General features: G+C 51.5%; 3 protein-coding genes and 1 long non-coding RNA gene across 14 annotated transcripts in view; 2 read left to right on the forward strand and 2 right to left on the reverse strand.

Annotated features, from left to right (window-relative positions):
• The window catches only part of LOC144337526 (uncharacterized), a 211,581-nt gene extending 205,885 nt beyond the window's left edge, over positions 1–5,696 (forward strand). The window contains exon 2 of the mRNA XM_077983107.1: positions 5,319–5,696. Within this exon, the coding sequence (XP_077839233.1) occupies positions 5,319–5,696 (378 nt within the window). The remainder of the gene's footprint in view (positions 1–5,318) is intronic.
• POU2F2 (POU class 2 homeobox 2) overlaps positions 1–6,510 on the reverse strand; it is a 109,182-nt gene extending 102,672 nt beyond the window's left edge. Inside the window, exon 1 of one of the 3 annotated variants that reach the window (XM_077982987.1) lies at positions 5,761–6,510. The gene's annotated coding sequence lies outside the window, so the exon portion shown is untranslated. Of the gene's footprint in view, positions 1–5,407 lie in introns of all 3 variants that reach the window. The other 2 variants (XM_077982974.1, XM_077982977.1) reach the window with 2 other exon arrangements.
• Positions 6,511–7,616: 1,106 nt separating this feature from the next.
• DEDD2 (death effector domain containing 2) overlaps positions 7,617–23,646 on the reverse strand; it is a 60,868-nt gene continuing 44,838 nt past the window's right edge. For all 9 annotated transcript variants that reach the window (XM_077983099.1, XM_077983098.1, XM_077983101.1 and 6 more), the window contains 2 exons: positions 19,619–19,759; positions 7,617–8,843 (listed from right to left, as the gene is read on the reverse strand). In XM_077983099.1, coding sequence (XP_077839225.1) covers positions 8,452–8,843; positions 19,619–19,759 — 533 coding nt within the window. In that variant the 3' untranslated portion in view covers positions 7,617–8,451. The remainder of the gene's footprint in view (positions 8,844–19,618; positions 19,760–23,646) is intronic.
• Positions 11,129–15,707, forward strand: LOC144337545 (uncharacterized). The gene is made up of 2 exons (XR_013410751.1): positions 11,129–14,199; positions 15,021–15,707. It is a non-coding gene; the product is annotated as an uncharacterized LOC144337545 (long non-coding RNA).

Below are 23,646 nucleotides of genomic sequence, written 5' to 3' on the forward strand. Positions count from 1 at the left end.
CACCTGTAATCCCAGCACTTTGTGAGGCCGAGGCAGGCTGATCACTCGAGGTCAGGAATTGGAGACCAGCCTGCACAAGATGGTGAAACCTGGTCTCCACTAAAAATACAAAAATTATAAAGATTATTCGTATGACTGCTGTTAGTGAGATAAATGAGCCTACAGATGAGATAATATTTCACGCGGTATATGCATCAGGATAGTCGGAGTAATGTCGAGGCGTACCGGGTAGGCCAAGGAAGTACTGTGGGAAAAAAGGTTAAATTAACACTTATAAATACAATGGTGAGGTGGATTTTAGCGTAGGTCTGGCAAAGTCTGTAACCTGAAAAAAGGGGGAACCAGTGGATACCTCCTGTGATCCCAGCTACTTGGGAGGCTGAGGCACAAGAATCGCTTGAACCCAAGAGGTGGAGGTTGCGGTGAACTGAGTTTGCGCCACTGCACTCCACACTCCAGCCTCAAATAAATAAATAAACAAATAAATAGAAGAAGAAAGAAGAAAAGGAAGGAGGAGGAGGAGGAGGAGGAGGAGAAGGCGGCGGCGGTGGCTAGGGTTGTAGGGGAATTGAGAGCGTATGCTGGTCATTTTCCATTTGCCCTCCAGGTCCACCCTCCATCCTTCTCTATCCATATAGGTGGCATCATCTGACCCCCCTTGCTCTCTGACTTCTAATTAGGTTCCTCCCTAAGAGAAGCATCAGCAGGACATCAGAGAACAGAAAAAGAAAGCATTCTGGATACTTCTTCTCCAACTCCCAGCTCTGTGTCAGCACCTTGGTTCTGGCAGTGGTTGTGCCCCTCCACAACTCTGGCTCCTCTCAGGCATGTTCTATGACTCTCACAGCACTCCAGTAATACCATTCCTTTCCTCACTCCTTCAGACCTAAGGGTGGTCACAGCTTCCTGCTGCCTTCACCTCCCTTGTTGGTTACCTCAACCCTGCCCACACCTCTGCAAATAGTCCCTTCATTAAATTATCTTCAAAATCCCAGCTGTGGTGCCTTCTGTTTCCTGCTGGGACCTTGACTATTAAGAGAGCTAGTGAAAGAGCTCAGATGGTCCAATATGAGACTCTGGCTGGGCAAGGAAGGGAGAGAAGCCAGGAGGGGTCTGACAGACTGGCAGAAAACAGAGGGATCAAGGGAGTAGAGCTCTCTTTGAGTTGACGCCACAGGTGTGATGGCAGTGAGGGGCTGTCAGACCTGAAAGGCAGGTGCTGGGATCAGAGAGCAGGATGCTGGATTCTAAACATGGAAAAGAGTACTGGGTTGTGGTTAAAATCAGGGATTTTTTATTTGGAACTCAGAAAGTCATGTGTTAGAATCCCGCTCTGCCATTTTCCTAAATGTGTCACCCAGGCAAGTGACTTCACCTTCCTGAGTGTCTATCCTCATCTGTAAAATGAGGATAATAACACCAGCCTTCCAGGTTTGTCTCAGCGGTAAACACATGTAAAGTATTCGGCAAAGTGCCTGGCATGTGGTATAACTGCTCTGTAAATGTTCACTATGTATGTTACACTTCCCGGTAATGACTAAATCCAAGGTGTGGTCATGCGAGTGGATGACTAAAGTGGTATGAAGGTCACCAGAAATGAAATGGAAAGAGACTGTGAGGCTAGAACATTACAAGGATGGATTATCAGGGACAGTTAAATATCCCAGCAGGAGAACATGGGTTGGGGTGGAGAGGAAGTCTGTGTGCAGGTGCTACTCTTCAGGAACAAGGTGAAGTGACCACGGAGTCAATGGATGTCAACAGGGAAGTAGGACAGAGATTGGTGGAACCTGAGGACATAAGTCTCAAGGAAATCCAGGTCCTGTGAAGCCAGGTTAGAGTTGGTGTCTTCCTCATCTGACCGCCACAGTCCCTCTTACATCCCTTTGAGATGTCCCCAGTGATCATGTTCCCTACTAAGCCAGAGTTTATCAAGGGAGGGGTTGTATCTAACTCATCTTGTAGTACCTAGGACAGGTGTTTAAGCTGGTAAATGTTTGTTGAATGACTTGGTGTTTGAGGGAAACAGAAAAGTCTACCTCTGCATCTTATTTACCCTTGGTAATAATAATTCTCTTTACTTTAAGTAACCTAATGCATCTTTTTTTTTTTTTTTTTTTTTTTGAGACGGAGTCTCGCTCTGTCGCCCAGGCTGGAGTGCAGTGGCACGATCTCGGCTCACTGCAAGCTCCGCCTCCCGGGTTCACGCCATTCTCCTGCCTCAGCCTCCCGAGTAGCTGGGACTACAGGCGCCCACAACCGCGCCCGGCTAATTTTTTTTTGTATTTTTAGTAGAGACGGGGTTTCACCGTGGTCTCGATCTCCTGACCTTGTGATCTGCCCACCTCGGCCTCCCAAAGTGCTAGGATTACAGGCGTGAGCCACCGCGCCCGGCCCCTAATGCATCTTTTAAACCTCTTATTCAATTTAAACAAGTATTTCCTGAGACCTTCATACATGCTATTCCATCTACCTGGAATACCCTCACCCACTCTATACACTCAAAGACCTCCTACTCCTCATTCAAGAAAAAGCAGAATTTAATCATTAGGAAGAAGAAAAGTAAACCACAACGATAAACCGCTACACATTCATCAGATCAGCAAAACTAAAGCATCTGACAACACATAGTATTGGTGACGATGTGAAGCAAAGAGAGCTCTCATTCAGTGCTGGTGGGAGAGTAAACTGGTACTGACACTTCAGAAAAATAATTGGAGAGTGTAGTGTGCAGAAAAATTTCCTGCAAAAGATGTCCAGACTGAAGTGCTGGAACCTGTGAATGTTACCTTAAATGGCAAAAAGGATTTTGCAGATGTAATTAAAGATTGTGAAATGAAGAGATTATACTGGATTATTTGGGTGGGCCCTTAAAGCAATCATATATATCCTTCTAAGAGGGAAGCAGAGGAACATTTGACACAGACAGAAGAGGAGAAGGCACCACAGAAGCAGAGCTTGGAGTGATGCTGCCACAAGCCAAGGGATGGTGGTGGCTACCAGAAGCTGGGATAGGCAAGGAACACATTCTCCCCTAAGCCTCAGGAGGGAGTGCAGTCCTGCTGGCACCTTGATTTCAGTCTAGTGGAACTGGTTGTAGATTTCTGGCTTCCTGAACTATGAGAAAATACATTTATATTCTGTTAAGCCACCATGTTTATGGTAATTTGTTGTAGCAGTTACAGGAAATAGTATAGACAGCCAAACTCATGCATACCCATACCTATGTCCAGCAATTCTACTTCCAGGTATATCCCTACAGAAACACAAGCATTTGTTCACCAAAAACCATGCACAGGAATGTTCATAGCAGCATTATTCATAACAGCCTCAAACTGGAAACAACCCAAATGTCCATCAGCAGTTCAGTGCATGAACTCATTGTGTATATTCATACAATGGAGTACCATGATACACCAATAAATGAGTCAACTACAGACAAGGAAAACATAAAAGAATCTCACAAACGCTGGGCAAATGAAACCAGACACAACAGCAAACATATGGTATGATTCCATTTATATTATGTTCAAGAAGAGATAAAATTAACTCTATCACTGAGTGATGAAAAACTAGAAAATTGAAGAAAAACAAGGCAGTGGCTCATGCCTGTAATTCCAGCACTGTAGGAGGCTGAGGGGGATTGCTTGAGCCCAGGAGTTCAAGACCAGCCTGGGCAACATAGTGAGACCCCGTCCCTACTAAAAAGAAAAAAATTAGCCAGGTGTGGTGGTGTGTGCCTGTAGTCTCAGCTACTTAAGAGGCTGAGGTGGATTGCTTGAGCCCAGGAGTTTGAGGTTACAATGAGTCGTGATCGTGCTGCTACACTCCATTCTGGGTGACAGAGCAAGACCCTGTTGAAAGAAGCAAAAGAAAAAGAGAAAGAAAGAAACGAAGGAAGAAGGTGAGGGAGAGAAGAAAGAAGGAAGAAAAGAAGGAAGGAAGAAAGAAAGGAAGAGGTTGGGTGCCGTGTCTCATGCCTGTAATCCCAGTACTTTGGGAGGCTGAGGCTGGAGGATCACCTTAGGTCAGGAGTTTGAGACCAGCCTAGCTAACATGGTGAAACCCCGTCTCTCACTAAAAATATAAAACTTAGCCAGGCATGGTGGCATGAGCCTGTAATCCTAACTACCAGGGAGGCTGAAGCAGAAGGATCTCTTGAAACTGGGAGGCAGAAGTTGCAGTGAGCCGAGATTGTGCCATTGAACTCCAGCCTGGGCAACAGAGTGAGGCCTTGTCTTGAAGGAAAAAAAAAAAAGGAAGGAGAGGGAGGGAGGAAGAAAGGCAGGAAGGGAGGAAGGGAAGGTGGAAAGAAGGAAGGAAGGAAGGAAGGAAGGAAGGAAGGAAGGAAGGAAGGAAGGAAGGGAGGGAGGGAGGGAGGGAGGGAGGGAGGAAGGGAAGGAAGAAAGGGAGGGAGGGAAGGAAGGGAAGGAAATGGAGGGAGGGAGGAAGGAAGGGAGGGAAGAACGGAGGGAGGAAGGGAGGGAGGGAGGGAGAAAAAGAGGGAGGAAGGAAAGAAGGGAGGGAGGGAGGAAGAGAGAGAGAAGGAGAGCATGACAGAAAGGTAGGCAGGTGGCTCCCTGATGTCCCCCAGAGTCCCTGCTGCTAATGTATTTCTTGGCATGGGTGACACAGGAAAGGAGGGAGGTTCCCTCCTTCATTTTCTTCCCTTCCTTCCCTCCCTCCCTCCCTTTCTTCCCTCCCTCCCTCCCTTCCTTCCTTTTTTCCTTCCTTCTACCTTCCCTCCCTCCCTCCCTTCCTCCCCTTCTTCTTCCCTCCCACACCTTTCTTTTCTTTTTTTTTTTTTTAAAGACATGGTCTCACTCTGTTGCCCAGGCTGGAGTTCGGTGGCACAATCTTGGCTCACTGCAACCTCCGCCTCTCAGGTTGAAGAGATCCTTCTGCTTCAGCCTCCCTGGTAGTTGGGATTACAGGTATGTGCCACCATGCGAGCTGGTTTTTATATTTTCAGCAGAGACGGGGTTTCACCACGTTGGCCAGGCTGGTCTTGAACTCCTGAACTCAAGTAATATGAACTGTTTCTGTCCTGCGCTTTTAGGAATGTTATTTCACAACTAAATATATCTGGGCGGTGGCGGTGGTGATTCCTAACAGAACGCACAGGGAGCTTCCCGGTGCCCTCAGCGTCCTCTGGGCTCTGACCCGCTGTGTCTGCATCATCGCAGGCACCCTCCAGAGCCAGCGCCCAGGCCAGAGTCTCCTCAGGGACCTGTGGGCCATTTGCTGCCGGCCCAGGCATGCTGGGCCTGTCTCACGTGACCTCCTTGTGTGGTAACTGTCGGGTTCCAGGCCTGTGTCCCCACCTGTGCCTGCTCCCCACGTGGAAAAACGTGGAGACCATGGCTGCTGACCCTCGAATGGGTGATGGTGGCACGTTCCCACTTACCGTTTACTCTGTCCGTCTGACTATATCCCATTCAGGCACATCCCGAGACCTTTGCAAGGGCCGAGAAATTCCAGCAAAGGCTGTCCCGTGCCCGGAATGCCCCGTCACTCTGCGGAACTCCCGCTCAGCCCGCATGGGCCGGCTCAAGGTTCCGCTCCTCTGTGGGGCCACGCCGGCCTCCCACATCTCCCGTGGGCTCCGATCTCCCGTGGCTGCACGCCCTGTCTCCACACGATCCTGTTTCTCTACCCCCGAAGCTCCCTGGGTTGTTCTCCGGGCTCAGATCTGACCCACTTCTGAGCCCCGAGGGTCTGTCCCTCACCCCCGCGCGCCTCGCCGGCACTCTGACTCACTCAGGCGAGCTCCACGGCGCTTGCGCTCTGGAGGCCCGAGCCTCTGCCTCGCAGTTCCCGCCAAATGCACTTCCCCAGCGCAGATCCCTTCAGCTTCAAGGTTGGCCCTCCTGACTTCCGGCAGGCACGTGCTGGGCGGGTCCGGGGCTGAACAGGGCTGGGGGGAGGTGGCCCAGAGAATGGGGTGGGGCCAACAACGTGGAACGGAAGCAGGGGGCAGAGCCGGAAATGTGTCCAGCCTTGAGGTAGGAGCCGTATTCAAATGAGGCCAGGAGAAAAGCCAGGGGCTAGGGGCTCAAGGGAATGGCAGGTCCTAGAATCTAGCCCAGTAGTTGAGAGCCCAAACACAGGTAACCCCACCTAGAGGACAGCCTCAGCCTTAGGTCATGAAAATGGAAGGGTCAGGGCAAGGGAGTGGAATCCCCACCTCATGCCTCACCTAACTGCAGTCACTAAGGTACTCTCCATGTCAATGCTCCCACCTCTCAGGTAAATCATCTGCCCTCTCTCAGTTCATTTCACATCAAACATGGCTTTAAAATCCCACAGCGTGGCTGAGGGCTAAATAGACCTTGAGTAGGTGTCCGGTGGAACTCAGCTTCCTCCCACAGAGGGTCAAGGCAGAACCTGGGATCACATAGCAGCTGGCTGGGCCAGGCCTTGGCTCCTGGATGGGACTCAGGACTAGTCTTTGCCACTCCCCTCCTGCACATTAAGACAGGTTGAAGTTCCAGGACAGGCTCCAAGATGTGGGCAGTGGTATCCCTCCCTGCAGGAAAGGCAGCCTTGGAAATCCCTGCCACCCTACCCCCCACTCCCCACCCCTGAGTCCCTTCCCCCTCAGGAAGGAAAACCCTGAGTATTGAGTAAGAGAAACTTGAGTTCCTGAGCCCTTACACGAGGGGTGGGGGAAGGGCAAGAGGCCACAACCTCAGCTGGAGCCACAGAACAGCAGGAGGAAGTGTTTGGCCTCCGAAAGAAGAGACCCAGGTGAAGAGAAGGTCAATGGCCAGAAGGTGTGACCAGTAGGGAGCCACGTGGAGATGAATTCCAGGCAGAGAACACCTGGCTGCCTATCTTTTCCATTTCCAAAGCTTAGGGGCTCCATCAGCTTTGGGTGTAGCTGGCCTACCTCACGGAACAAATTAAAAATCCTGGGAGCAGCTGGGTGCGGTGGCTCATGCCTGTAATCCCAGCGCTTTGGGAGGCCAAAGTGGGCGGATTACAAGGTAAGGAGATCGAGACCATCCTGGCTAACACAGTGAAACCCTGTCTCTACTAAAAATACAAAAAATTAGCCAGGTGTGGTGGCAGGCACCTGTAGTCCCAGCTACTCAGGAGGCTGAGGCAGAAGAATGGCGTGAACTCGGGAGGCGGAGTTTGCAGTGAGCCGAGATCGCATCACTGCACACTAGCCTAGGCGACAGAGCGAGACTCCGTCTCAAAAAAAAAAAAAAATTCTGGGAGCCCCTAAGGACATATAGGAGCAAAGCATGTGTGAAGATGGTTGGAAGAGTTTCTGACTCCGAGGCAATATTCTATTTCTTCCTTTGACAGATGAGAAGACTGAGGCCCGGAGGGAAGACAAGCATGTGGTTATCAGCTGGCATATGGTCCAGCATCCTGTCCAAGCTCCAGCCCCTAACACTGGGCCAGGAACACTCCTTCCCCCAGCCTACTGTGGTCCAAAAGCTGGGCGTGGTGACAGGCACCTGTAGTCCCAGCTACTTGGGAGGCTGAGGCGGGAGGATCGCTTGAGCCCAGGAGCTTGAGGCTGGCCTGGGCAACATAGCAGGACCCTCAACTCTAAAAAAATTTTAAATTAAATAATAAATAAAGAGTCCTAGAGAGGCCGATGCCCACCTATGCCCTTTCCAGGGCAGTTTAATTGGTATCATTTGTAAAAGATCTTTTCCATTACCCCCAAAGCCTTTGCATTCCCTTTCAAAGAAGGCAGCTGTTTACTGGTTTTGGCCCCATGTGCAACAGTAGGCCTTGGTCTGATGCTGCCACAACACTCCCGTGTGACACTCCAGATGACAGTCCAAGTGCAAGTCTATGTCCAGCTCTGGGCAGCAGGGGGAAGGTGAGGAGAGTCAGGTCTGTAAATTGAAGCTGGGCAGGGCCCTGGCTGGCTGGAGATGTGTGGGCAAGGTGAGCAGGCCCCATGTGCACCCCAGCTCCAGTGCCCACTGGTGTGGCTGAAGCCCAGGTTGGGTGTGGTCAAATTAGAGGTCCTGAGAGAGAAGCCCTTAGGCCAAAGTGTGTGCTGGGAAGCAGGCCAGGGCAGAGGCCCAGGGAAGATCTCAGCAGGGGCAGTGTGAGCATGAGCAAGTGTGTGCACCTGTGAGCGTGCAGACAGCCCAAGATCAGAGATACAATGTGCAGGGGCCTTTGGTGAATGTGTGGCTGTGCCCCTCCCTTCTGAGATACAGGCCCAGCCCCTGCCTCCAGAGGCTAAGGGAGCACACCTGGGGGTAGGAGAAGTTTGGGAAGGAAACTCAGCTGGAAATGGTTTAGGCCTCAGAGCCCACATCCTGTGGGAGGGGCTGTCAAGGGGCCTGCTGTCCTGGTCCTGTCGAAGTCCTCAGAGATGCTGGAGTGACAGTCCTCTAGGGGTAGAGATGGTCGTCTTCCCAGGAGAAGGTGGCCCAGAGACTCAGAGGTGGGATCAGTCCTGCCAGTCCTGGATCAGGAGGCCTCTGTCGGGCGCCGCCCCCCTTCCTCCTCCATCAGCAACAGGCGGCGCCGGCCAGCCTCATAGTCAGCCTCATCCACACTGACCAGCAGGCGAACAGCCTCCCGGCCCACAGCCTCTCGCAGGGCCTCAGTCAGGAACACGCCCCGCAGGGCCTGCAGCAGGGCGCCACTCAGGTAGTCGCCCCAGAAGGCGTCCAGATAAGAGAGCTCTGAGAACTTGATGTCACAAACCACGGAGCCCAGGTCCCTTGAGCGCAGCACCGCGGTGGCCTGACCAAACACATCCAGCTGCCGAGCCAGCGCCTGGGGCCGCCGGGATGCCACGCCCTGCTCCAAGGCCGGCCCATGCTCGCAGTACTCCGCTCGAACCCGGAGCCGGATGTCTGCAGGGGAAGGAGGGATTTGTCAGGGAGGGGGCCAACACTAGACACACTGCTTACGGGGACCACCACCACCCTTCCTCCCTCCAGCCTTCTCCCTCCACCCACTTCCGGTAGCCACACCCTAGTCCTGACACAGCCTCCCCAGCTCTGTGGGTTCCCTGACCAAGTACATCCTCCTCCTCTCCAGCCCCACCACCTCCTCACTGCTCCAACAAGCCTCTCCCCTGCCAGGGGTGCTCTTTCCCTTGATCTGCACAACACTTGCTCCCTCTCTTCCTGCAGGTCTTTGATCAAAAGCCACCTTTCCAACAAGGCCCACCTAGACCAACCTATTTACAACTGTAACCACCCACCCAGCCCTCTCCACAGCACACCAGGTCCCACACCCTGCTCCATTTTTGTCCAAGGCACTTATCACCTTCTAACCTCCTCTGTCAGTTACTATCTGGTCATCATCTGTCTCTACACTCAGTGTGGAGAGACAGATGACAGGAAGGAAAGGGTTTTTGTCTGTTTTGTTCACTTGTGTAACTGTGGCACACAGTGGGGGCTCAATATGTATTTGTGAAGAACTAATGCATGAACTAAAGGACTTGCCTTTAGGCAACCAGCCTCACACCCAGCCCCCAAATAATGAGATTCACATGGTGCCAGCCACATCCCCATCCCTCCCATGCACCTGAGCCACCACTGCGGACGCGCAGGGTCCTGACCAGGCCAGGGAGGCTTGCGGCTGGACCTGTGCTGGCTCTACTGGGAGTCAGGTGCTCTCTTGCCACAGAGCTACTAAGATGATGGGCTGGAAGCCCAGAGCTGCTGGGGGCCACTGTGCCAAGAGGAGAGAAGGAAGCCTACATAGGGCCAGCCGCGGAGAGAAAAAGATTCCTGAGGTCATCACATTAGCCCATGATCGTAGCTGGATTTTCAGCTACACTCAACTCCCCTTTTTGCTAAAGCCAGTTTGAGTTGGTTTCTGTCACAGCTGTCCCCACATATGCCCAAATGAGGTGGCAGCTGTGCACAGGGGACAGGACACTGGACTTCTGAGGCTATCCTGTAATCATGAACTTCGCTTACCACCTCTCTTCCAGGATTTCTGAATTCCCACCCATCACCTGGGCTAGAGACAGTACCCCAATTCTCTCTACACACCCAGTGAGGCTGTCCTGAGGATTAGCTGTGAGCCAGAAATAGCAGTAGCCAACACTTTCAGAGTGCTGACTATCTGCCAGGCGCTACACCAAGTACTTGAATCACAGAAACTCATTTAACCTACAAATGACCCTGTGGGACAGGCCCTATTACCTCCAACTTACAGATGAAGAAATGGAGGCCAAGAGAAATGAAGTGACTCACCCAAGGTCACATGGCCAGGCAATGGCAGTGCCTGACAGAGGTCATTTAACCTCCTATGTCCCTGAGAGTAGGCTCCTCAATTAATGAAGTGGATTCCCACACAGGAGCCTTTAGCAGTGTGACCTGTGACAAGTCACAACCTCTCTGAGCATGGGTTCCTGCCTAAACAAGGGGACAATTCCTGCTGTGAGGAGCTGTTAAGAAGATTAAAAAGAGCAATGGATGGAAAGGAACAAGCTAACACTGCACACAGCGTCCAAGGGGTGCTCCTGGAATGGCAGCCATCAACCCCTCTGATATGCCAATTACCTGACCCTTGGGGATGCAGTAGAATCAGCCCTGTGGGGCAGGGGCCACCGTTAGCCCACTTGACAGATAAGGAAACGAGGCTCTGGGAGGGAACGTCTCATGCTGTGGCTCCCTTCAACTTTCATAGACCATGTCAGCCACTGAGCAGAAAAGAGAAGGCAGGGCCCCTGCTCCCCAAGACAACCTCACAGCCCTGCCCACTTCCTCCTCCCACCCCAAACCCTTCCTCTTTCTGGCTCTAGGGGAACCCCATCCTCTCCACTCAATGCCCAGGGAAGCCTGCCCGGCCTCAGCCCCCGGGCCCTCCCACGGCATTCAGGCCCAGCTGTCTCCATCCAGAGGACCAGGTCCTTGACTGAGTCCTTGACTCCAGTAAGCAACTGGCCATGACCTCAATCAATGTGGGTGGGAAAGCAGGGGGCTGGGAGAAGCAGCGCCTGTTCCAGGCCACACAGGGGTGGCTGGCCACAGAGGCAGGGCAGGGTGGCAGAGTCCTACAGACCTTGAGGTGAGTCCCAGCTCTGCCACTCTCTAAGCTGTGGGGCCTTGGGCATGTGACCTCACCTCTCTGAACCTGTTTCCCCATCTGACACACAAACAAACAAGAGGTCCCTGCTGCACATTGAGGTCACAAGGATTAAATGAGGCAACTCGTAAAATGCTTGACTCACAGCCCTACGACAAAGAAGGCTCCCAAAAACAGGAACTGTAATTTCGACACCCACCTCCCTACCACTATGGCCCTCACCCAGGCCTTCACCTCTCTCTCATGGGTCCCTAAGCCAACCTCCTCCTTGGACTCCTCCAACCCCTCCCATGTCCCCCCATACCCTGCACTCGAGTCACAAGAAAATGTTCCCAACAAGACCCTTACTCAGAAAATGACCTGTCTACCTCCTCCATCCAGAACACTTGCCAAGGCTCAGCTAGTGAGCTGAGTCCTCTCTCAGTTCGTCCTTCTCCCCAGCGTGAACCTCTGGTGTAAATTCTCAATTCACCCAGAGCCCCTACCATGTCACAGTGGACAGGGGAAAGGGACAAGGCCAGAGCAGATCTCTGTGCCCCCGTTCAATCTTTTTTTTTTTTTTTTTTGAGACGGAGTCTCGCTCTGTTGCCCAAGCTGGAGTGCAGTGGCATGAACTCGGCTCACTGCAAGCTCCGTCTCGTGGGTTCATGCCATTCTCCGGCCTCAGCCACCGGAGTAGCTGGCACTACAGGCGCCCACCACTGCGACTGGTTAATTTTTTTGTATTTTTGGTAGAGACGGGGGTTTCACTGTGTTAGCCAGGATGGTCTCGATCTCCTGACCTTGTGATCCGCCCGCCTCGGCCTCCCAAAATGCTGGGATTACAGGCGTGAGCCACCGCGCCTGGCCTCAATCTCTTATTCAACAGATATTTCATGAATGCCAAGCATGCTACAGTGACACGAGGGCCCTGCCACAAGTGGGACGGGGAGACGTGTAACCCTCAGTTAGGAAGCACTCCCCACAAGCCAGGCTCTACTCAAGGGCTTTCCTCTCTCAGCCCATCTAATCCTCAGAGCACTTCATCAGCCCCGTTTACAGATGAGCAAATCCTTCAGCAGACCACACTCCCACCTCTGAGCTGGAAAGCATGATCATGGTGCACAGGGAAAAGACAGGGAGGTGCCACCAGGCAATAGGAGAAGGTGAGCCTTCTCTGAGCCTCTGCTCCACCCTTAGCACCCAATCATGTGCTTTACCCCTCCCCAAAATAATCACAACAGGTGACACCTGCATATAGCTTTTACTATGGGCTGGCACAGTACTACATACTTCACATCTGCCGACCCCTTGGATTGTCCCCACAACCTTATGAGGTGATGCTGTTATTATCCCTTTTCTGCAGATGGGGACATTGAAGCACACAAGTTGAGTCACCTGCCTAAGGCCACCAGACAGGAAATGGCAGAGCTGGAATTTTACCTGAAGTATTGGTTCCTGCATCTGCGCTCTTAACTACCCCATCCTGTTTGCTACCTCACACAGAACCATACACATCAAATACACAACTAAAAGACATCTGAGGGCCAGCAGAGAAAATGAGACAGAGCAAGTTATAGTTCAGATTGAAAGGATCAGAGATCTCTCTAGAAAATGACATCTGAAGTAAAATGTGAAGGAGGACAAGTAGGTTTAGAAAGAAAAACAAGAGAGAAAAAAAGAATGGCATTCTCAGGAGAGATGAGCATTCATGGAAGTCCAGAGAGAAAATGAACTTCAGGCCTGCACAGGCTGAGGGGCCGGTGTGGCAGGAACGTGGAGGGCAGAAGGGCACTAGAGGAGAACTGGCAGCCAGGTCAGGGAGGCTGATCTCAATCCCAATCGCCAGCAGACTCAAGATTCTACGGCCTCTGGAGGTGACCACACCTCTCTGCACCTCGGTGGCCTCCTGTGTAAAACAAGGCTCCCCCTAGCAGCCGCCCACATGGGGCTATTGTGATAATTTGGGGCTGAATGCAAGGAAAGAGGGGAGGCCAGGAAGGCCAGGCATGCAGAGAGGACAAGAGGCAGGACCTGCTGACTTAGGGGCGACTCCAGCTGTGCTGTGAAGTGGCAGGTGAGTAGAAACAGGGCCACGGCAGCAGGTGGGGAAGGGTCACAAGTGGCTGTCCAGGATGAGAGCAATAGACACGGAGAGCAGTGGAGGAACTGTCCAGTGTGGCCCTGAGTAGGGAGGCGGGAAGAGTATCCAGCACCATGTGTGCTGGACCGGGAGCTGGCTGCATCTTTTCCACTTTGGCAGCTGTGGGGAAAAGTTCCCTGTCCCTGGGAGGGCAGGGGCAGGTGCCACGCCTTCCTAGAGAGGAGAGCTGCTCCTGCTTCCTCCACGCAGGTGGGCCCGGCACCCTTTTGTCCCCCACCCCCACCTCACCAGTCTCTCTTCGGGGCAGATGGGACATCAAGTGAAATGGGCTACTCAGTGGGGGACCAGGGCGAAGTTCGAGGGAGCAGGTCCTGGGCTGGGTGTGTCTGGGAGCCCAGAGATGAACTTCATTCAAGTCCTCCCTCCAAGAGTTCCTAGTTGGGTGGTGATCAGGTTTGGATGTGAGTTCTCTCCCAATCTCATGCTGAAATGTGACTCCAATATTGTAGGTGGGGCCTGATGGAAGGTGTTGGATCATGGGGCTGGGTCCCTCATGAATCCCTTGATGACGAGTGAGTTCTTGCTCTGGTATTTCCCGTGACCGCTGGTTAAGTGTGTGGCAGCTCCCCCACCCCCCACCTCTTGCCATGTGACAAGCCAGCTCCCTTTGGCCTTCCACCATGAGTGGAAGCTTCCGGAGGTCCTCAACAGAAGCAGATGCTGGCATCATGCTTCTTATACAGCCTGAAGAAGCGTGAGCCAAATAAACCTCTTTTCTTTACAAATTACACAGTCTCAGGTCTTTTTTTTTTTTTTTTTTTTTTTTTTGAGACGGAGTCTCGCTCTGTCGCCCAGCCCAGGCTGGAGTGCAGTGGCGCGATCTCAGCTCACTGCAAGCTCCGCCTCCCGGGTTCACGCCATTCTCCTGCCTCAGCCTCCCGAGTAGCTGGGACTACAGGCGCCCACAACCGCGCCCGGCTAATTTTTTGTATTTTTAGTAGAGACGGGGTTTCACCGTGGTCTCGATCTCCTGACCTTGTGATCCGCCCGCCTCGGCCTCCCAAAGTGCTGGGATTACAGGCGTGAGCCACCGCGCCCGGCCCAGTCTCAGGTATTTCTTTATAGCAACACAAAAATGAACTAACACAGGTGGGCTGGGGAAAAAGAGGACCTGTGCTTCCACAGTACTGGAGGGCTTCCAGCCTTGCTGGAGAGAGGTGGCCAATGTGCTTCAGTGGAGAGACCCCACACCTGCCCCTGCCACCACACCAGGACCAGCACCAGCCCCCTCTGGACAATGGTGGGACCCCTCCCAGCATCCTGGCTTGCCTCACTCATCTCTTCTCCACAACAAAGCCAGCATCATCATGTCAAATGGAAAGTTCTTCAACTCCTACTGAACTACTGATTTGAGGCAATGAGGAGAAGCTGCCTCCAACTCCAGAGAGGGATAAGCAGCCATCACCTGCTTCCTGATGGAGGGGCACAACACACCCTCAGAAGCAGGCTTGAGGAAAACAAAACATCAAACCAGAATCTGATCAAGCCTCTCCAGACCCTACTTCCAATCTTCAGGAAATACAAAAGACAGGGTAGAACACACTGATCAACCCTACTGCAGGATACAGTCAGCAAAATCCAGTCTTCGGGAAATGCTACGGGACAACTGCTTTCAAAAAATACAATGCAAGGCAGAGAAAGACAGATGGTAGGGGAAAGGACAGACTTCAGAGAACCTACACTTATGAGACAACTGAAAATCTGAGCACTGATCAGATATTTGATAGTAAGGAGTTATTAATCTTTTTTGGTGTGAAACCCTATTTTTATCTTTGGCCAGCCACAGTGGCTCACACCTGTAATCCCAACACTTTGGGAGGCCGAGGCAGGCAGATCACCTGAGGTCGGGAGTTCGAGACCAGCCTGACCAACATGGAGAAACCCCATCTCTACTAAAAATACAAAATTAGCCAGGTGTCATAGCATATGCCTGTAATGCTAGCTACTCGGGAGGCTGAGGCAGGAGAATCACTCCAACCCAAGAGGCAGAGGTTGCAATGAGCTGAGATCGTGTCATTGCACTCCAGCCTGGGCAACAAAAGCAAAACTCCATCTCAAAAACAAAATACACAGTGAAACATCTACAGATGACATCATAGGGCAACCAGAATTGACTCCAAAATTCCTAATTATCCTAAGTTGAGATCAGTCATGAGTTGACAATGGCTGAAGCTAGTCTATTCACTTTGGTATATTTTCCACAGAAAAAATTGCAGGGGCCAGGCGGTGGCTCATGCCTGTAATCCCAGCACTTTGGGAGGCCAAGGCAGGTGAATCGCTTTGAGCTCAGGAGTTCAAGACCAGCCTGGGCAACAGGGCAAGACCCTGCCTCTAAAAAAAAAAAACACAGAAATTAGCTAGGCATGGTGGGTGATGTTTGCAGTCCTAGCTACTCAGGAGTCTGAGGCTGGAGAATCACTTGACCTGGGAAGCGGAGGTTGCAGTGAGCTGAGATTGAGCCACTGTGCTCCAGCCTGGGCGACAGACTGAGACCCTGTCTCATAATTTAAAAAAAAAAAAAAAAAAAATTGCAGGGGAGAAGCAAAACTGATCCTGTCATTCAAATCCTCCAACTGCTTTCCATAATTAAAAGAAATGCAAAACCCAGGCCCCGCAGGATCTGCCCTGGTTCCCTCTCCTAGGGGTCTCCTCCATTCCTGCCAGTTTCCTTGCCATCCTCCACGCTTCGCTTGAGCACTGGCACGTCCCACTTGGGCCTGTGCTCCCGCTGTCCTCTCCATCGGGAACATCCTTTCCCTGACGTCTGAAATCTCTCCCTTGGCTTTCTCCCGCCAGAACACAAGCTCAATGAGGGCAGGGCCTCCCATCCCTGCTAACCTAGCCAATACTAAACACTCTATAAATACATATGGAATAAACAAATAAACAAACCCAAGTTTCAGTCCAGCTCTGCCCCCTGCCACTGAGACTAGTGACTGCCTTTCCCTGAGCATGCCTCTTCCTTTGCAAGATGTCACCCCACCTCAACGGCTGTCTTGAGAACTCACGGCCAGGTGTGTAGTGCCCACCACAGACCCTGAGAAGGACACGGTCGCTCAGATGTCCTGTGTCCAAGCCTAGGACCACCAAGGTGCCCTTCCTCACTGTCTCAGGCAGTTGGGAGTTTGTCTAGTTCTATCCCTCAATGGAGGGCAGCTGGCGGGGAGTCACAGGTATCACAGCTGAGGAGGAGTTAAGAATGGCAGGCCTCTTCTTCAGTCAGGCCTTCCACCTCTGGCATTTGGCCTCTCTAAAAGTAAGCCATCCCTTTTTTTTTTTTTTTTTTTTTTTTTGGAGACGGAGCCTGTATCTGTCGCCCAGGCTGTAGTGGTGCAGTGGTGCGATCTCGACTCACTGCAACCTCTGCCTTCTGGGTTCACTCCATTCTCCTGCTGAGTAGCTGGAACTACAGGCACCCACCACAACGCCCTGCTAATTTTGTGTGTGTGTGTGTGTGTGTGTGTGTGTGTGTGTGTGTGTGTGTGTGTGTGTGTGTGTGTGTTTGGTAGAGACGGGGTTTCACCGGGTTAGCCAGGATGGTCTCCATCTCTTGATCTCGTGATCCGCCCGCCTCGGCCTCCCAAAGTGCTGGGATTACAGGCGTGAGCCACTGTGCCTGGCCGCCATCCCATTTTCCAGAGGGAAAAACAGGAGCCCAGATGGGGAGAACCTCACTCCAGCCCCACCCTGCCCGGTGAGTCAGCAGTCAGACCTGCTCACCCATCTCCCACAGAGGCCTAGCCATGCCCTGGTTAACAACCTCCTCGCCTCGGGAAACATTCGAAGCCTCCCTTGGTCTGTTCCTGTCTTCCTTGAGGCAATGACTCCCTCACCTGCCCAGCCAGCCTGGTGGCTCTGGGAATTACTGGCTGATTCGAAGGGGAGTCACACCAGGCAACCACCCCCTCAAACTCTGCCCCACAAGCCCGCGTAGCTGCCTGGACCTAGGGCTGGCTCTCTAGGTCTGTTCCTTCTGACAGCACCCAGCACAGGTATCTGCTGCCTCATCTACAAAGTGGGCATGATGCCCACTCCCTGGAGGGCCATCATGGGCACTAGGAGGGGGCAGGTGTGCATGCTTTGTGGGCTGGAGAAAGCTCTGCAAATGGCAGAAGGAAGCACCTCCAGGCCAAGGTCTCCTGGAAGACGGGACACGCCAGCATCTCACCAGCTCCAACTAGGCCGCCTGACCTCCGGCTTCCACACTGGCCTCCTCCACTGAACCCTTCCACCTTGAGCACCTGCCGCTTCCCCCAGTGCCTCCTCCCCTCCCTCAGCAGCCTCAGCCCTCCACAGGGGCTCAGCACCACCCCTAGCCTCATGTTTCATTAGGGCACTTGTCACTAGCTGATGCCACCTGCTATGCTGGCTTATTTTCGAGTTATCTGTCTCGCCCACTATAATGTAAACTTCTGGAGGCTGAGGAATTTCTTCACCTGGTCCAATTCTGTGCCCTCCGTGCCTGGAACAGTGCTTGGTATAGAGAAGATACTCACTAATAAAAACTGGATAAAGGAATTAACAAATAAACCCTTCTATGGCTCCCCCACCCACCGCCCCCTGGAATAAAATCCAAACCTTCAAGGCCCCCTGCCTGCTTCATCTCAACCCGCTCTCACCCACAAAGCCTCTGCTCCAGACAGACTCAGCCCTGACCACATCCGGCTAGGGACTGCACACATAAGTCACTCTGCCAGGATCACCCTTTCCAGCTCCTCTTCCAGCTTCCTTGAGCTTGTTCTAGACATGGCACCTCCACAAGGAAACTGGGGCTGGTCAGGGGACTCCCTGCACACGCCAGAGCCCCTGCACTCACGATGCCTGTGCCACTTGTCACACCAGCCTCGCTGCCACTTTTCTGATCTGTCTTCTCTGCAGCCTGAGAGCTCGAAGACCATATTTGATCCCTTCTGTGTTTCCAAAGGCTGCCCAACTAGACAAAGGAGTACTACAGTTGAGGGGGTGCTCATGGCTGTGTCCTCCCCACAGGACCAAGTGGAATTTCTCAAGGGCAAGGTCAAAGTAGTCTCACAGCAGAGTCCCCAATCCACTGTGTCTACAGTCAGCCCTATGGCCAGTGCCCTTCTTTACTTCCTAGGTCACTTCTCACCCTCTCCAACACGACCCCCAGGCCAGACCTCTGCCCAGTCCTTCTCTGCAGACCTCACAGCCTCTTCAAGCGATTAATCTACTTAACACACACCTAGCAGAGCACCTACTAGATGCCCAGTGCGTGCTAAACACTTTGAAAACCCTAACTTGCTTAATAACTGATTTTCCAGATGGAGTTAGAGTTCCTTGAAGAGGTATCACATCATGTCACCCTCCTGCTCAAAACCCATTGACAGTGCCTGGTGCATGGAATAAAATCCAAACTGTCATCCCTGCCGTGGTCCTCCAGGCCCAGCTGCTCCGGCCCCAGCCTGGCTCCTAGACATGCTCCCACCCTCTCTTCGTGGCGCTTATCATTGTCTAAAATGATCTTCAGTCTCACTGGTCACCTGACTAGGCCAGCTCCATAAGATCGGGAACCCTCGCTGCAGCACTCCTGCCCCAGGCATACTGCGCAGCAACAGTGAGAACAATAAACCCTCGTACAGCGTGTGCCAGGTTGGGCGCTGCTCCAGGCATACCGTGGGTAAATCTGTTTTCTCCCAACAATCCAAACAGGGAGGCGATTATCAGCCTCACTTTACAGATGTGGAAACTGAGGTGGATGGCTGGACGCGGTGGCTCACACCTGTAATCCCAGAACTTTGGAAAGCCGAGGCAGGTGCATCACTTGATGTCAGGAGTTCGAGACCAGCCTGGCCAACATGGTGAAACCCGTCTCTACTAAAAATACAAAAATCAGCTGGGTGTGGCAGTGGGTGCCAGTAATCCCAGCTACTTGGGAGGCTGAGGCAGGAGAACTGCTGAGCCCAGGAGGCGGAGGTTGCAGTAAGGCAAGATCACGCCACTGCACTCCAGCCTGAGAGACAGCGTCTCAAAAAAAAAAAAAAAGAAATGAAATGAAACTGAGGCAGAGAGGTTCAATTACTGGCCTGAGGTTGGACAACTTATTTAAGTGCCAAGACCAGGATGTAAATCAGGCAGCCTGATCCAGGATCGTCGTTTTTTTAGCCTGTGATATGCTGCCACTGCACAAGAAACGTCTGAATAAGTAAACCCAGGCAGATGTTTACTGAATACACAACTGAAACTAGGGCAGGGGGTTGTCAGGAAAGGCTTCCTGAAGGAGGTGGCACAAGATCTGATCCTTCAACGATGGATAGGATGCAGACAGGCAAGATGACAAGAGAAAGGACAAGAATTCCACTGTGGTGAACGAGAGCTGCCACCCATCTGCCAAGTGTGTCATATGCCCCAGAAAAATGCTCATTTCTCCCACCCTCTGTAGCCCGCCCGGGGCACGCATTGCCAAGGCCTGCAGACACCTACCACAGGTCACTTTGCCTTCGGAGGAAGGTCTGGCGGGCTCTGGCTGCTGCTGGGGTGCGGCTGGAGCCCCTCTCCGCCGCCGTCTGGCACCACCACTGGGCCGGCCTCGACTCCGCCGCTGCCGCTTGGTTGGGGGGGAGCCTGAGGAGAAAAAAATGGGGCAAGTTGAGGACTAGGATGACAGCTAGAGTGCCCAGCTGTATGCCTGGAAAATAACTCAAGGTGTTCTTGGTGCTGAGCCCGAGTGAGCCACTCTGCCTCCCTTCTTCAGTGGCCCTTTCTAAAAGATGAAGAGTACCAACTAGTATCATCTAGGAAGGGCACATGAATACACCCTACCATGCTGCAGCAGGCCCACTCCAGGTGTGATGGGACCCTAGAGAAATCTCTGCACACTTACACCAGGAGACAAACACGACAACCGCCACCAGGGCATTGTTTATCACGATGAAAACCTGGGAACAACATATCTGGCAAGAAAAAACAGGAATATAGGGAGATCTCCAAGATAGACTGTTTAAGGATTTAAAGCAAGATACAAATAAGTGTGTACAATGTGCTGTACTTTGCATAAGAAAAGAAAGAAATTAAGATTATATATATTTGCAAAATGAAACACTGGAAGCACAGACTAGAAATGAATGAACTGGGGGTGACGGGCACCCAACAGTAGAAATGACATGTCTAAAAACACTTTTCTTTTTTTTTTCTTTTTTTTTTTGAGACAGAATCTCGCTCTGTCTCCCAGGCTGGAGTGCAGTGGCACCATCTCGGCTCACTGCAAGCTCCACCACCCGGGTTCACGCCATTCTCCCACCTCAGCCTCCCAAGTAGGTGGGACTACAGACGCCCACCACCACGCCCGGCTAATTTTTTGTATTTTTTAGTAGAGACGGGGTTTCACAGCATTAGCCAGGATGGTCTCCATCTCCTAACCTTGTGATCCGCCCGCCTCGGCCTCCCAAAGTACTGGGATTACAGGCGTGAGCCACCGTGCCTGGTCAAAAAACACTTTTCATATTTGTTTTTTTGTTGTTTTTTTTTTTTTTGAGATCGAGTTTCACTCTTGTTGCCCAGGCTGGAGTGCAGTGGCGCAATGCAACCTCTGCCTCCCAGGTTCAAGCAATTCTCCTGCCTCATGCCCCCGAGTAGCTGGGATTACAGGTGTCTGCCATCACAACTGGCTAATTTTGTATTTTAAGTAGAGATGGGTTTCACCATGTTGGCCAGACCAGTCTGGAACTCCTGACCTCAAGTGATCCACCTGCCTTGGCCTCCCGAAGTGCTGGGATTATGGGCGTTGAGTCACCAAGCCCGGCCCCATGCTTCAGTTTTGACTTTTGACTCATGTAACCGATTTACACATTTAAAAAGTTAAAAGAAATAAACCATAAAATTAACACAAACAGGCCAGGCATGCGGTGGCTCCCACCTATAATCCCAGCACTTCTGGAAGGCCGAGGTGGGTGGATCACTTGAGATCAGGAGTTTGAGACCAGTCTGACCAACATGGTGAAACGTGTCTCTACAAAAAATACAAAAATCAGCTGGGCATGTTGGTGCTCACCTGTAATCCCAGCTACTGGGGAAGCTGAGGATGGAGAATTGCTTGAACCTGGGAGCCGGAGGCTGCAGTGAGCCAAGATTGTGTCACTGCACTCCAGCCTGAGCAACAGTGTGAGACCCTGTCTCAAAAAAAAAAAAAAAAAAAAAGAAAATTAAACACAGAAGAAAATGAACCTGGTCGGATGCTGTGGTTCATGTCTGTAATCGCAGCCTACAGCCCAGCAGTTCAAAACCAACCTGGAACCTGGGGCAACATGGAAAAATCCGTCTCTACTAAAAAAAAAAAAAAAATTAGCCAGGTGTGGTGGCACGTGCCTGTAGTTCCAGCTACTTGGGTGGCTGAGGTGGGAAGACTGCTTGAGTCCAGGAGGTCTAGGCTGCAGTAAGCAATGTTTGCGCCACTGGACTCCAGCCTGGGAAACAGAGCTAGACCCTTGAAGGGAGAAGGAAGAAGAGAAGGAAAAGGAAGGAAGGAAGGAAGGGAAGAAGGGAGGGAGGGAGGGAGGAAGGGGATTGTATACATAATTGGTAACATGAATAATCAGATGAAAGATTATTCAAGTAACTTGAAGAACATTCTGACTGTAAAATCTCAATGGGATATGCTCAGAGAACAAAAAACACAAATAAAATCTAAGTTTCATTCACTAGATATAGTCAGCAGTTGTACTGACTTTGTTATTTTGATGCTATTTAATTACCATTGTAAAATAAATCAAACAAATCCACATCACAGTATTATTAAGAGGAAAGACTTTTAGTATAAAAAAGTCTGGCTGGGGCCAGGTGCAGTGGCTCACGCCTGTAATCCCAGCACTTTGGGAGGCCAAAGCGGGCGGATCACCTGAAGTCGGGAGTTCAAGACCAGCCTAACCAACATGGAGAAACCCCGTCTCCACTAAAAATACAAAATTAGTCGGGCGTGGTGGCACATGCCTGTAATCCCAGCTACTCAGGAGGCTGAAGCAGAAGAATTGCTTAAACCCGGGAGGCAGAGGTTGCAGTGAGCCGAGATCATGCCATTGCACTTCAGCCTGGGCAACAAGAGTGAAACTCTTTCTCAAAATAATAATAATAAAAAGTCTGGCTGGGAGCAGTGGCTCACACATATAATCCCAGCACTTTGGGAGGCCAAAGCAAGCAGTTCAGCTGGGGTCAGGAGTTCAAGACTAGCCTGGCCAACATGGTGAAACCCCGTTCCTACTAAAATACTAAAAATACATTAGCTGGATGTGGTGGTGTGTGCCTGTAGTCCCAGCTACTCGGGAGGCTGACACAGGAGGATCGCTTGAACCTGGGAGGCAGAGGTTGCAGTGAGCTGAGATGGCGCCACTGTACTCCAGCCTGGGTGACAGAGTGAGACTCCATCTCAAAAAAAAGTCTTTGTAACGTTCTTGTTTCTTTGTTTAGAGTCTGGGTCTCCTTCTATTGACCAGTGGCATGCCACCACACCCAGCTCATTTTTTTTTTCTCTGAGACAGAGTCTTGCTCCGTCACCCAGACTGGAGTGCAGTGGCGTGATCTCAGCTCACTGTAACCTCCACCTCCCTGACTCAAGCAATCCTCCTACCTCAGCCTCCTGAGTAGCTGGGACTACACACACACATCACCATGCCAGGCTAATTTTTTGTATTTTTTATAGAGACAGGGTTTTGCCATGTTGCCCAGGCTGGTCTCAAATGCCTGGGCTGAAGCAGTCCACCCGCCTCAGCCTCCCAAACTGCTGGGACTACAAGTGTGAGCCACTGCACCCAGCCAGGTTTTTTACCTTTTTAGACAGAGGGTCTCACTATATTGCCCAGGCTGATCTCGAACTCCTGGCCTCAGGCAATCCTCCCGCTTCAGCCACCCAAAGCACTAAGATTACAGGCATAAGCCACCAAACATGGCTATGATGTTAATCTTAAATTTAAAATACTAACAGAAACTTTTTGAAAAGTAAAGTCTCTAGCACTATTCACTGAAAGAACCTAGAAACAATATACACACTCAGCACCCAGGTTTTGGTCTCTAAATACTACAGCTTCCTTGAAAAACAGCTGATTCTAGGGTGGGGAAGGGAAAGTTCAAAGTGAGCCCAGGACATCTTGCAGTGCCACAAAGCAGGAAGCACCCAAAGAACAATATAAACACATGAAGAAGACACAAGAGGCTAGCCAACTGGAACCTTCAGAAGACTGACTGACTGTAACAAGTCCGTAAATAGCGTACGGGTCTATAGTGACACTCAAACTCAAAGGGGCATTGGGGGAATACCTCTTGAAAGAGAAAGAAAAAAGAAAAAGAATTAGAAAAATCACCATTTTATAAACACCAATGTGATAACTGATTCAGAAGGAGCTCACACATGTGAAACCCACTGAGTAAATGGCTATTAGGGAACAGGACGTGCCAAAGTATCATCTCATAGACTATTTACTAACCACGAGAACTAAACGTCCCTTCTCAATGGACAAACATGG

Source organism: Macaca mulatta, chromosome 19 (assembly GCF_049350105.2).
Source record: "Macaca mulatta isolate MMU2019108-1 chromosome 19, T2T-MMU8v2.0, whole genome shotgun sequence".
NCBI classification, from domain to species: Eukaryota; Metazoa; Chordata; class Mammalia; order Primates; family Cercopithecidae; genus Macaca; species Macaca mulatta.